Source organism: Thamnophis elegans, chromosome 5 (assembly GCF_009769535.1).
Source record: "Thamnophis elegans isolate rThaEle1 chromosome 5, rThaEle1.pri, whole genome shotgun sequence".
Lineage (NCBI taxonomy): Eukaryota > Metazoa > Chordata > Lepidosauria > Squamata > Colubridae > Thamnophis > Thamnophis elegans.
Genome location: NC_045545.1, coordinates 31,898,420 through 31,911,763, shown reverse-complemented (window position 1 = coordinate 31,911,763; position 13,344 = coordinate 31,898,420). Strand labels below are relative to the sequence as shown.

Here is a 13,344-nt window from a genome sequence, read left to right as displayed (position 1 = left end):
CCTCTAGTTCCTTTCTTTTTTTCCCCTGTCTTCGTCTATATAACTTATTTAAATTTATTAGGACTCCTCGCATGTATGCTTTACTTGCATCCCAAACCATTTCCATAGATGTACCCTTATTCATGTTAAAAACAAAATAATCTCTCAACAGTTTTTTACATTCATTAACATTTTTCTCATATCTAAATAAATTTTCATTTAATCTCCAACACCTTCTAGATTCCCTCCCAAATTCCAATTCCATCCAAACCGGGTTATGATCTGTTAAGGCTCTGGAACATATCTTCGTCTTCTTTACCCTAGAAAGCAAATCAGTTGTTGTTAATATGAAATCAATCCTGGAAAAAGATTGATGTCTATCAGAAAAGAATGTAAAGTCCTGTTCTCTTGCATTTCTTTCTCGCCAGATATCTCTTAGCGCCATATCATCCATCATATTGAAAAAAGACTTAGGTAGTTTCGCTCGCATTTGGATGTTTTGCAGGAGACCCTTCTTATCTTTCTTAGTGTCCAAAACTCGGTTCCAGTCACCCATTAATATACAAGATCTATAGTCCCATTGTATTAACTTAGTATGGAGCATTTTGTAAAATTTTTCTTGTTGATTGGGAGCTCCTCCCACCGCTTCTGAGCTAGAATCTGTAGCTTCTTTAGCTGTTGCATACGTGTGTTGCAAAACTTGTTGCTTCTTTAACTCTTGTTCCATACACCTAGTGACCACACAGGTTTGTCTTTGCTCCTTCACTCCTTCTAGTTCCAGCAAAGGTGTCCGAACTTGGTCCACCAACAATGATCCTTGGTATCTTGCTGTCTGTTCCGTCCTTCTTGCTCTCTTTCTCTAGGTCCTGGAGGGGGAGAATGTCCAGCCTTCAGTATATTGCTGTAAAAATCTTTAGCCTTCCATACTGAGTGAAGACGATATCTTTGTCCCAGGCAGTTGACCACTAATCTGGCTGGAGCTTCCCATCTGAACTGTAACTGACGGTTTTTGAATTCATCCACTAAGAAGGCATAGTCTTTTCTAGATCTCAACATTTTGGGTGGTATTTCCTTCAGAACTATCACCTCCTGGCCCCCAATTTGCAACTTGGTTTTATAGGACTCTTGTAGTATCAAATTCCTCGTGTTCCTTATGGCGAAATACACCACAATGTCCCTTGGAAGTTGTTTCTGTCTGGAAAGCCACGAATTAACACGATATATCTTGTCAATTTGCCAGTCAAAGTCCCCTCCTGGCAGTCCCATCAGTTGATCAAAGGCTTCAGATTGGAAGTTGTTTCTGTCTGGAAAGCCACGAATTAACACGATATATCTTGTCAATTTGCCAGTCAAAGTCCCCTCCTGGCAGTCCCATCAGTTGATCAAAGGCTTCAGATTTTCTTGGTTTTTCTCTTTAAGGCCCCTTATTCTTAAAGCAAATTCCATCTGTCTATATTGGAACATTATACTTTCATTTTCTGCATCATCAATCTTGCCTTGAACCACATCCATTTTCGTTACCAGGTTAATATTAGAATCACTAAGATCTTCCAGTTTATCCTCCATTCCTGATACGTAGCCAGATAAGCATTTAAAAGCATCTAAAATATCGTCTCTAATTACTTGATTACGGATCTGGACCCAACCCAAGACTTCTTTCAACATCTCCTTGAAAGTGACAGAAATCTTTTCCTGTATTTTAATTTCCATCGCAGCTGTATGATCTTTTAAAGCATCATTTAATACTTTTTGCAATATTTCTTGAGTCAAATGTTCCCCAGCAGGAGGGGGGGTTGAGAGGGGGGCAGCAATGACTGTAATTTAGTTGTTGGAGCAGGTGAACTCCCTGCGCTCTTTGAGGTGATAGGTGGTTTAATTTGCTTTTAAGCCATTTCCTCAGTTAATCTTATCTTGCTCCCAATTAATAAATCCAGGCAAGCTGCTTGTTCAGTTATTACTCTGTAGTTTGCTAATAAATCACTGCTGATTTAATGATCTTTAAATGATCTTGAGCTCTATAATAGTTTGAGCTCTGTGAAAGTCTGTAACATCACAGCACAACCCCGCCTACAAAACTCTTCAGCGCCATCTTTATCTTTCTGCCACGTAGTTAATTAGAAGGAAATTTTAGAAAAATGGAGTTAAAGACTGTAATACATACAATTGGAAGTTCTCCGGTATTTGTTTGCCTGTGTTGGATTCAGGTATAAATCAATCATTGAGCAAGGGGTGGACGTATGCCTTCGTTTTGCAAAAAGGCAGAAAAAATCCCGGGCATGGAGTTCGCTGGGTTGTAGGGAGGCTCACACCTTCAACACCCCAGATTTATCTCCTGGGGGAGGTTAGTGGGGCACTTCCCAAGCCCAGCTTCTCACCCCTCCTTCTTTGCCCGAAGGAGAGGTAATCAATCTATCAAACAGCTGATGGATGCTGTTTAGACAGCTTAACGCAGCCTCGGGGCTGGAGCTGCTAAAAAAGAAACAGCTCCTTCAGGCAATGCCCAGACCGGAAGCATTCTACCTTAATATTTGATATGATCATTCAGATGTTCTATCCAGAACAATAGTTCAGATAAAGTTTCTAGTAAAATTCACAATACAATAAAATATTGCATTTTATTGTTTCAGGATCAATACCATTTCAGTGACAAAATCTCTGAGAAATTGGATTAAAAAAAAAATCTACCGTACAGTAGTTGATGGCAACACATTTAATCTGGCTTTTGAAAGGCTACTTTGTATTTACTAAAATATAAACAAATATTTAGGGAATTGAAAAGCTGGCTGGGCGACTTTAGGTCTAGTAATTCTCTCTCAGACCAACTTATCTCACAGTGCTGTGGTTATAAGAGAAATAGGAGAAGGAAGGTATATTGGAAATACTCAACACCTTGAGTTATTTATAAAAATAATAATGGTGGGAGAAAAAAAGTGAAACACAAATAAATAACAAAATCATCTTATGTTTTATTACAGCACATTAGTAGTCAGTGGCACCAATGGAACTGTTAAGCCCTATTAGCTGTCTTTTAAGGCCCCTCCCCTTCCCCCCCTTACAGTTATGAGCAGTCTTATATGATGTAGTAGAAGAAAGTTGTATAGGATAAGGATCCAGAGAAACCCCTGGGAAGAAAACATTTCAGCAGCGTTGGACTCTTGAGTTTCATTCATATTACTATTTAATAATGTTGATTTTGGGTCCCTTTCTAAGCAGTGATTAGACACACACATATAGTGTATATAACTGAGACAATAAGTCTCCAAGCTTCCTGATAAAACATTCTCTGCTTTCAATTTAATCTTAAGAAACATTTTCATAGTTGTTGCTATTAATTCTTTCCCTTTCAAATTAAATTTTTATGTATAATGTACCCTTAAGATGGCATTTAATTTCATTGTATGAGGTGCAGTGTCAAGTAAACTAAACTAAATTGAACTAAACTAAATCTGGTCAGAATAGACTTTTTGTAACATTTGCCCATTAATTGCAGTTTTCCATAACCCAAATATTTTTGCCAATTTTCATCTCTAATCAGAGCCTGGGCACATCTCATGTCTCCAAAGGGTTAGAATTGATTGATCCAGTTGATACGATTAGCTGGTGATGGATTATAACCAAAGATAGAAATCTCGGCCATTTACTCGCTATTATTATCTTATCTTTAACAACAAGAATTCTGAAACTGGCAACTGGCATTTGGATGACAGCAGAGAATAAAAGCAAGTTTGAGCCTTTGGCCTGGCTCCTGAATCTTGTCAGGTGAATAATGTCAGGAAGAGGTAGGGAGACTAGGCTCCTACTGTTCTGCCATATTTAACAATCTTCTGAAGAGCAGAAGATATGCTGTATTGGGGTGGATTCCGGCAGGTACTACTGCTGGTTTGCTTGTGGCTGCGCTGTGGGCGTGCGCTTGATGCACATTGCACACACATGCACAGTGCAATAAAAATTGTTCTGTGCATACGCAGAAGCGAAAAACAAGATGGTCTATGAGGCTGCTCGGAGAACCGGTTTGGGGGTGTGGCAGGTCTGGGTTGCTGCCGGTTCCAGCGACCCAGGCCACCAAACCACTATCGGTTCGGCTGAACCGGTCTGAACCGATAGGAACCCACCACTGTGCTGTATGTATGGAAGCTCCTCTTTATTCCCACCAAGTAAAACAAGCATTGTTAATTAAAATTGTCCCTCACAGTTTCCTCAGTTAAACCTTAACATGGCAGTTAAAATAGTTAAGACTTTTGACTGTTCTCACATTAAATTAAATGTAATCTAACACATCTGTTGATAGAGGTTGTCCTTGTGTAGTTTCTTGTACAATTCTTAAACAACTGCCTGTATGAAATGAAATTGAGGCTTGCAAGTTAGAACTGCCCATAAAACTGTGGAGATGATCTCTGTATTAGAAGAGGTGGATAACCTTTTAGTAAAGGGAGTGTTTGGAAAGCTAGCAATGCATCTTTTGGAGTTGGCATTTAAAAAAAAAAGCTGAGCCCTCTTTTCAGACTCAATGGCCTTTCATCAATAAGCTTTCTGGGCAACAGAGTTTTCATGTGCCTGGAATTTTTCCCAGTCATGTAAACCCTCTTTTCTGGACATCCCTGGTGTATTGGACCCCATAATTCTTGCACAGTAGAATGTGTACCATGGTGTAGATTGTGCTGTAGCAGCTAGGATTTCTTGTTTCCATTCTAAATCTAATTGCGGTGAAGAAGGGGGGGGGCTCTCTTTGGTGCAATGATGTACATAACTAATGTGGTTTGTTTGTCTTTTCAGCTGAGAGGCATGCAGGCTGCCCTTGCGTCACAGCTTCAGTGGATGATATCTATTTTGAGCACACAATTAGGTAACTGCCTCACTACCTTGCATTTTGCTGTTCAACAGGCTTTTAAATAGATGTTTCCCGGTGCTTTCAGCAAATGACGAAGCCTGTATCACATTAATTAGTTTTTTACAGTTCGAATAATTTTGCCAATTCTCAGTCATGGAGCCAATGAACAATATTAAGAGGGGAAAAAATGTGCATGTGACTTATTAGTTAAGCAGGAGGGTGGGACAGCATTTCAACTGTGGTGGTATGCGTTTTATGTTCTTAACAGAGAATACTGTGCAAATAATGATAGTCTTTGGCTTTTCTTAATGTTGAAAGGCATTCATGTAGGCTTCTCCCAAGAACAGGAGAACCACAGGGTTGTTTCAACTGCAGGGGTCCATTTTAAGAATAGTTATTTCTCCAGAAAAATGCTTTCAGCCATTGCAAACATGCTGCCTTTACTGTTGTGCACCAGACATCTAGAAAAGGATGATTTTGGAACCCAGGATACAGCTTTGGTATTTTGCTCATTAAGAAGGAGCCAATACCCAAATACGGAATTCTAGTATGTTTTGATGATACCAAAAGTAATTATGCATTTTAACAAGAGTCCATTTTCCCTTCGATTAAACAATTGTATTTATTCCAGCCTAAAGGAGACATAGGAAGCTATTTGTTCTTGGGTCAGACTGTTTACTTATCAAGCGTGGAATTATTTACTCATGTTATTCAGTTTTTTCTTCTCCTCCCACTTTTATGTCAGCCAGATGCTTAGAGATTCTCCTTGGTACTCATGTGGAAAGAATGAAGTCTGGTATGAATCTTTGCAGTACACATTTGTACAGTAGAATAGGCTACTGGTCTCCTAACCCACTGCTGCCCTGGCATAGCTAAATGTCCCTACTCATTTTCTGCACCTTCTCGATGTTCCTTGAGTCTAGACTCCAAAAGAAACTGACTGTTTTGGGGCACAGAGGTGACTGTGAAACTATCAATATCATGGCCCCTTAGTGACCATTTGAGTTTAGAATGGACCACCAGCTGGTACTTATGATCTAACTCCGTTGCCCACTGGCCTCTGGCAGTTATGTGGCCACATGTTGGGCTCTCAGAACTAGCCCACATTTATGGCTGTTTGCAGCATCTTAATCATGCAACCACATTTTTCAATGGTTTTCTGAAAACCAACATTTATTTCAGTTTTTGGCAAAACCAGCTCATAGTGAACCACTACAAAAAGGGTCATAAAAGGGTCATAAAATTGGGTCAGTCATGTGGATAACCAATTTTATGATCATTGTGACTTTTCTGACTCTATTGAATAGGCTCCAATACAGTCTTAAATCAAGTATCTGTATTGAAAAATTAAGGGTTGTTTATTCACCTATTACTTCAGCTCCTAGAAGTCACACAATTGCCAAATGAGGAGCTGGTTTTATAGATGTGTTTGACTTCCTTCTTGATGCTCTAAAATGGAAGTGGTTTCCTTTTTCTAGGGTACAATTAAAACATCAAAAAGATGATTCGGTTGGCCCACAATAGTTGTTCATTTTTATGCTCTAAAACTCTAGAGAAGAGTCAAGCTTCTTTGGGATGTTTTTTAATGATCAAATCATCCAAAGTACATTGCTCAGCTAAAGTGCAATTATGGAGTATTACATTTTCTACCTATTTGTCATATCAGTGCATTCCCTGATGTCAATTGATGGAAACGTAACTTAGTTATTATGCCCTACGGCTTAGGCCTCTGAAAAGAATCTAGAAATAGTTTTTCTTCACTGAATTTGATGTATTTTATAGCAATATTTTAAAATGTGTGCATGTATCATAATTTTTCTGAGAAATAGGAAGGAGCACAGAAGGAAAGATAATGGCTGATTTTTTGTTTGTGCATTTTCCTAGGTGTAAGTTCTACTTAAGTGAACTATAACTACACTAACATCCCACACTAACTATGCTTTTTTTATACAAACTATAGTTGGCTGGGGTTGCACAGCAAATTAAGCCATAAGAAATAACAAATTTTGGGTTTACTTTGGGTAGAATCTGGATAAGTGAGCTGATGTTTGGTGACCATTATGGACTAAGTTTCTTAGAAGCCAACTGGCACAGAAAGAAGTCACTTATTAGGGGAATTACCATATTTTTCGGAGTATAAGATGCACCAAGATTTTGAAGAGGCAAATAAAAAAAAGTTTTTTGCACTCTTCAAACCTCCCAAAAAATGGCCCTTTTTGTCAAAAAAAAGAGGCATGAATAGGCTTTAGGAGGCTTGTAGAGTGCTCCTGGGGGCTGTGGGGGGAAAGAGCAAAAAACGTCCTTTTTTTGTGAAAATGGGCCCATTTTTTGTCAAAAAAAATGGCAGTGCATAGCCTTTAGAAGGCTTATAGAGTGCTCCTGGCAGCTGGGGTGCAAAAACGAGCATAAAACAGCCCATTTTTCACTCATTTCTGCCCTCCCCAGCCCCCAGGAGCACTCTGGAAGCCTCCTAAAGGCTATGCACAGCCATTTTTGCAAAGGGGGCAGGGTTTTGGAAGGCCAAAAATGCTGTATTCAGTGTATAAGATGCACCCAGATTTTCACCCTCTTTTTTGGGGGGGAAAGATACATCTTATACTCCGAAAAGTGTGCAAATCAGTTCAGATTTGTTTAGTGTTTATAAAACATATGTAACTTCATTGTTGATCATGTCCTGTTTTTAAAATATTTATGATTAAAGTAGAAGATGTTCTGCAAAACCTGAAACAACTCTTAAACAGTGGGGCTAATATCTAGATTAAAGTGCATTGTTCTATGTCCCATTAATTCAATTTTCATTCTGTCCTTTGGTTCATATAATACATTACGTGTTTTGAATTGTCCTTTTGGTTTCATCAGTAGATCACTCTTTGTTTGGCTTTATTATCTAAAAATTTTGTATTGATCATATATGCTCCATTTATGTTTCATCCTCCTTAAAGCTAGGTAGTCCTCAACTTATAATCACATTTGAGTCCAACATTCCCATTGCTAAGTGAAGCAGTTGTTAAGTGAGCTGTGCCTCATTTTATGTCCTTTTTGGCCATAATTGTTATACAAATGCCTTTTGTTATTAAGTGAATCATGCAGTCATTAAGTGAATCTGGCTTCCCTCACTGACTTTGCTGATTGGAAGCCATCTGGGAAGGTTACAATGGTGATCACATGACCCCATGACATTGCAACCGTCATAAATACATGTCAGTTGCCAAGCATCCAAATTTTGATTACATGACCATGGGGATGCTGCAACAGTTATAAATGTGAAAATCCATCATAAGTCCCTTTTTCAGTGCTGGTGAAACCTCAAATAGTCACTAAACAAATGGTTATAAGTCAAGGACTGCCTGTACTTAACCTTCACTTGAGGATACACTAAGATGGGTCTTATGTTCTTCGATGATTAGGGAACAAGAAGGAGCTTGCAGCCTTTACTCTCCAGTATTAATTGTTGTGGTGAGTTTAGTAAATGTTATGAATTTATTCAGGATTTATTTATTTTTACTATTTATTGGCTAGATTTATATCCCATCCTTTAATTTAGCTCAAGGTTGCATGCCCTTCTCTTGTTTCCCTCCACCCCATCACCGTACAAGGTGGTGGGTTATTCAAGCATGATTGACCCAAAGTCACCCGGTGAATCTTTGTGGCCTCATCAATTCCTGTCTTAACACCTTAACTCCTGTAACAAAATGTTTTGGAATGAAATGTTAAAGCAAGTCCCAATATAATTTAAGAATCCTTCTAATGAAGGTGCTTATGTCTTCACCATTTGATTCTACACTAGGCAACTGAAAGTTGAGAGAAAGCCAATGCTGGTTAGGAAAGTTGAATGAAACCTGAACATCTGTGAGTCTAGGAAGATAACCAAGGGACTATATGTTCCTTTTCATTTACTAAGTATCAGACATGACTAAGAGTATATTTAGCCACATGTGAAATCTTATCTCTATGTCCTAACCAGTGAACTCAAAACTCCCTGGAACTTATGGCTTCCAAAGTCTTCCGTTTGGGATAAAGGAAAAATAAAACAATATTTGTCCACAAGTCTCCTTTCTGTCTAGAACAGTATCTTAATCCTTCTGTCCAGATGTCTGCAAGAATTACTTCAAGTGCATGGGTTTTAGACAGCCATTGGAAGTGACAATCAATCAACAAAAGAACCAATCAGCTACTCAGAATTTAAATATAGCTCCAAATGAACAACCAATCAAACCTGACCAAACTGGCACACAAGACATTTATAAGCTAAGGAGAATAGGACAAGACAATCCTGTTGATGATGTTACCTAGTGTGGTAACAAAATGTTCAGAAACTAAATTGAAACCAGCCTGGAGATCAAACCACTGCCAAAATCTGAAACCCAAGCTACAAGTATTTTCTATTATTTCAAAGCCATTGGAAATATTTAGATTCACAGCCTTTTTTCACAAATAAAGCTTACCAGCATGTTTGTAAAATAGTACCTCCCACTCAGATCAACTACATATTAAAACTACAAGATGTTTTCTATCAATGGCATTTGGAAAATTTTATCTTACCTTTTATTCCCCCCCACCTCTATTCCTAGTGTTGGGCAAGTTGTCAGCATCAAAGCTAAAGTGAACCGAGCATTTAATACTAGCATGGAGGTATGTATGCTTCAACACTACCTTGTGTGACTGTTTGCCTTGACTTTTGGAAGCTGTGTTTCAGGTACAGTTTGCAACTTTTGCTCAATAAGTGTCCAAACTCTTCCCTACATGCTTCTGAATTGTCCACTTAGAGTTGATTATAAACAGGTTGCATCTTCAAGCCAGACGTAGACAACTGACCATGCTCTTCCATTTTTGCAAGCCCAAGGTGTTCATCGATGTGATGGCACTAAGTTGCTGGTGTTCAGTGGACTTTCTCTCTTCTGCAGAAATGAGATATTGGCTACACTATGTCTACAAATTCTTATGGAAATACATTTGAATTCCACTTGTTCCTAGGACACTGTTCTATCAGATGATCGACCCATACATTGGTTCCAGGTGAAACTCATTGCAGTTGAGCTTTTTTGATTGCATCTCATTGACTGTATTTTATTTTATTTGATTAATTACTCTTCCCCCACAATCTAAGACAAAAAAGATTGAAGCACTTGTTAGTCTATAAAAACACTTGTAAAATCAATTTCATATGAAACAAAAGCACTACCAACAAGCAGGAGAATGAAATTTGTACACCAGATTTGTACACCTCAACACAGGTGCAAAAAAGAAATCACAAATAGGGGTGAAATAACTAAAATAATATAATCATCATGCTTCATCCTATTGCCAAAAACCTGAATTTAGAGGATTATGGAAATGTTTCTTAGGAAGGAAATACAACATTGGGACAGACGTTATAGAAAAAGTTAAGACTGCATTGTATCTGGCAGGTTCACAGGCATCTTTAGAGTCATAAAGCATTATACAAATGCTTATATTCTGTATCAAGCATCCTGTCAATAGAAAAACAGTTTTGCCAGAAAACTGATCAGATTTACCAATTTCTGTTTGGGGTGTAGCTTCAGTGTAGTTGAAAGACAATTTGTGTATTGCACATCCCATAGCCGTTGTTGAAATTCACACAACAGCATTGTATGTAATAAAAATTGTATCTAACTTATCTAATTGGGATTTTGGATTTGCTTCTGTAAGTGCTGCGACTTAACAACATTGCTAGGTTAGTATTTTGTGGTATACTCAAGAAATGGTAACATAATAAATACCAACGTCCTGTTTGCTCAGGTGGGTTGGGAGAAGATGCGAGGGTCTTAAGAACAGTAGCCGCACTTCGGCAGGAAGTTGTTTCTATTTGTCTTTTTGTTGAATAGGACACTCAAACACACAGAGACAATTAAGAACACATTGGCTCAACCTCCAGTGCCTTTTCTTGCTCTCATTCAACAGAGAAACTTGATGGAGACTTAGGTAGTCCTTGACTTATAACCACAAATAACCAAGGTGGTTGTTAAGTGTGTTACACCCAGTTCTAGGACTTTTTTGCCACGGTTATTAAGTGAACCACTGCAGTCATTAAGTAAATCGTGTGATTGTTGAGTGAATCCAGATTCCCCCTTTGATTTTGCTTATTGGACACCAGCTGCGAAGGTTGTAAATGGCATTCACATGACCCCAGAATGCTGCAGCTGTCATAAATTCAAGCCAGTTGTCAAACACCCAAATTTTGATCACATGACAGTGAGGAATGCCAGGACCGATGTAAATGCAAAAAGCAGGTGTAAGTCACTTTTTCCAGTGTCCTTGTAACTTCAAACAATCACTAAAGAATGGTTGTAAGTCAAGAACTGACTGAAGTTGCTTCAGGGCAAATAGAGATTGTTATGTAAACAAACTATATTTGGATAATACAAGTAAAAGCCCCTCTGCAGAACTTTTCTGTGATAAGACTTGGAGATCATCTTATGCAATTCCCTGCCAGTTTAGGTATCTGTTACTTAATAGTGGAAAATCCACTATTTAATGGTGGAAAAATCAGGAACCGTGGTACTGCCAGCATGTTTCTTCCTACTTGTGCTCATGTCCTCTGTAAAAGTCCAGTGTCCCCCATGGAACACAGCCTTTGATTCGTTGTGTATTCCTCTATATAGACTAGAACTTTGAGAATGTTCATTGAAAGTATGTAAAACAGAAAAGCAACATTTTCCTGAATGCCAAGCATTGTGCTATGGCGTGTACAGAACTTGTATAACCTTCTCTTAATGTTAATTTTCCCTTTTAATTTTGATTGCGTTTTTTTGTATTAATACACAAGTGTCTATGCAGGCTCAAGGGGGCCATTTCCACTCCTTTTATTTGCAATTTGGCTTCCTTTGTAGGCGAAAGGAACAGTTTGATCTAAGGGATGTCAGGTTTTGTTTTGTGTTGTTTTGCTGCCTCAGGGAACAAACTTTTGTACCGTAATTCATTTGCTTAGAAAACAGTAGCAGATAAGAACACAATTATTGCACTGCCTACTGTCTTCTAAATATTCAAAGTATGAATTGCCCAAACTACTGGAACAAAACACAAAGATAAGTGAGCAGTGCAATTCTTTCAAGTGGTACAAAGTAGTCCTTTGAGGAAGGAAACTGTAATATTTTTTTTAATTGATTGATTGATGAAAGGTATTAGTTACTGGGCTTTTAAAAAAAAAGAATCTTAGTGGGTTTTCATCCTTTCTTCTGTCGATGGTTTTCAGGTTGGGGTGCAGGTCAGCTGTGAAGATATCTGCAAAGATGAGCAATGGATTGTGTGCAAGGCATATGCAACATTTGTCACTCAAGGCAAATCAACTAAGGTAGGTGTAGAACCAAAGAAGTACTTAATTTCTCTCACTTCTTTCTTTCTCTCTTCTTTGTAATCCTCAAGATCTATTTACAAGAAATAACTTTCATTTTTATTCTTTCAGCAGAGTTTCACAGTATCTGTTTTCATGTTATTTACTTACTCCATTGATACAACTGCCCACTTCTCTGGGTGACTGTCAAGGTTTAAAACAATTACCAACATTGACAAAGGAAAATGGTAAAGTGATAAAATCTAATAACACAAAACATTGCACCAGAGACCACAACTCAATCAGACAGCAAAATCATCAGACTTTCTGGCTCTGCTCCTGAGTGAAAAACCAGGTCTTCAGGGCCTTCTTAAAACCCTGATTTATTTGCAACATCACTGCTGGGTAATGCAGGGGGGTATCAAGATATTTTAACTCCTATGTGGTTTATAAGCTCACCGAGATTAAAAAAAAATAAACACACCCTCGAATCAAGTTATGATTTGATTATAGTGACTCCATGGGCCCAGACCTACAGTACTCTTGGCTGTATACTAGAATGCTTTGCCATTGACTTGACCCAAGATGCCTTTTGATTTTTCAGCCTAGTATATCTCTTTGTGGTCTCCCATCCATTTATTAATCAGTACTAATTCTGCTGACTTTTTTGAGATCAGCTGAGGTGAGCTTTGTTTATATATATATTCTGAAAAGAGTTCTGCAATACTGAAATAGGATGCTATTACTCATTTATTTTCAGAATATGTAGGTTGGTGCAGAGTGACAAACATATTGGCAGTGTGGTTTGATTGATGGATGGGGTGATACCAAATGAAAGTTGATTGCACAGTATTTGTAAATTATGCGAAGACTGCATCTTTATGAGGTGGGAAGTCTGGCTATGATGAAAATTGTTTGAAAATAAGTATGTATACGTTTACAGTGAAACTATTACAGCTATATACAAATAACATCTTGAAATTCTCTCCTGTGTAGTGTATAGCTAAGTGAGGACTATGTGTGTATGTGTGCATGCGTGCATGTATATACATACATTGCTGTTAATATGCTGCCACTTCTTTTTTTCTTTTGATTTCCTCCCCATTGTTTAATAAGTAAAAACAAAGCAAAATCACTTTCAGAACTAAACTAAACAGCCTGAATTATTCTGCAGTCTGCATCGACTTGGAGAGCAATGACAAGTAGAGTTCCACTGGGATCTGTCTTGAAGCCAGTATTGTTCAAT

General features: G+C 38.2%; 1 protein-coding gene across 3 annotated transcripts in view; it reads left to right on the top strand.

Moving 5' to 3' along the window:
• ACOT11 (acyl-CoA thioesterase 11) overlaps positions 1–13,344 on the top strand; it is an 84,206-nt gene that overhangs the window by 33,042 nt on the left and 37,820 nt on the right. For all 3 annotated transcript variants that reach the window (XM_032218079.1, XM_032218080.1, XM_032218078.1), the window contains exons 3-5: positions 4,753–4,822; positions 9,379–9,439; positions 12,021–12,119. In XM_032218079.1, the coding sequence (XP_032073970.1) occupies positions 4,753–4,822; positions 9,379–9,439; positions 12,021–12,119 (230 nt within the window). The remainder of the gene's footprint in view (positions 1–4,752; positions 4,823–9,378; positions 9,440–12,020; positions 12,120–13,344) is intronic.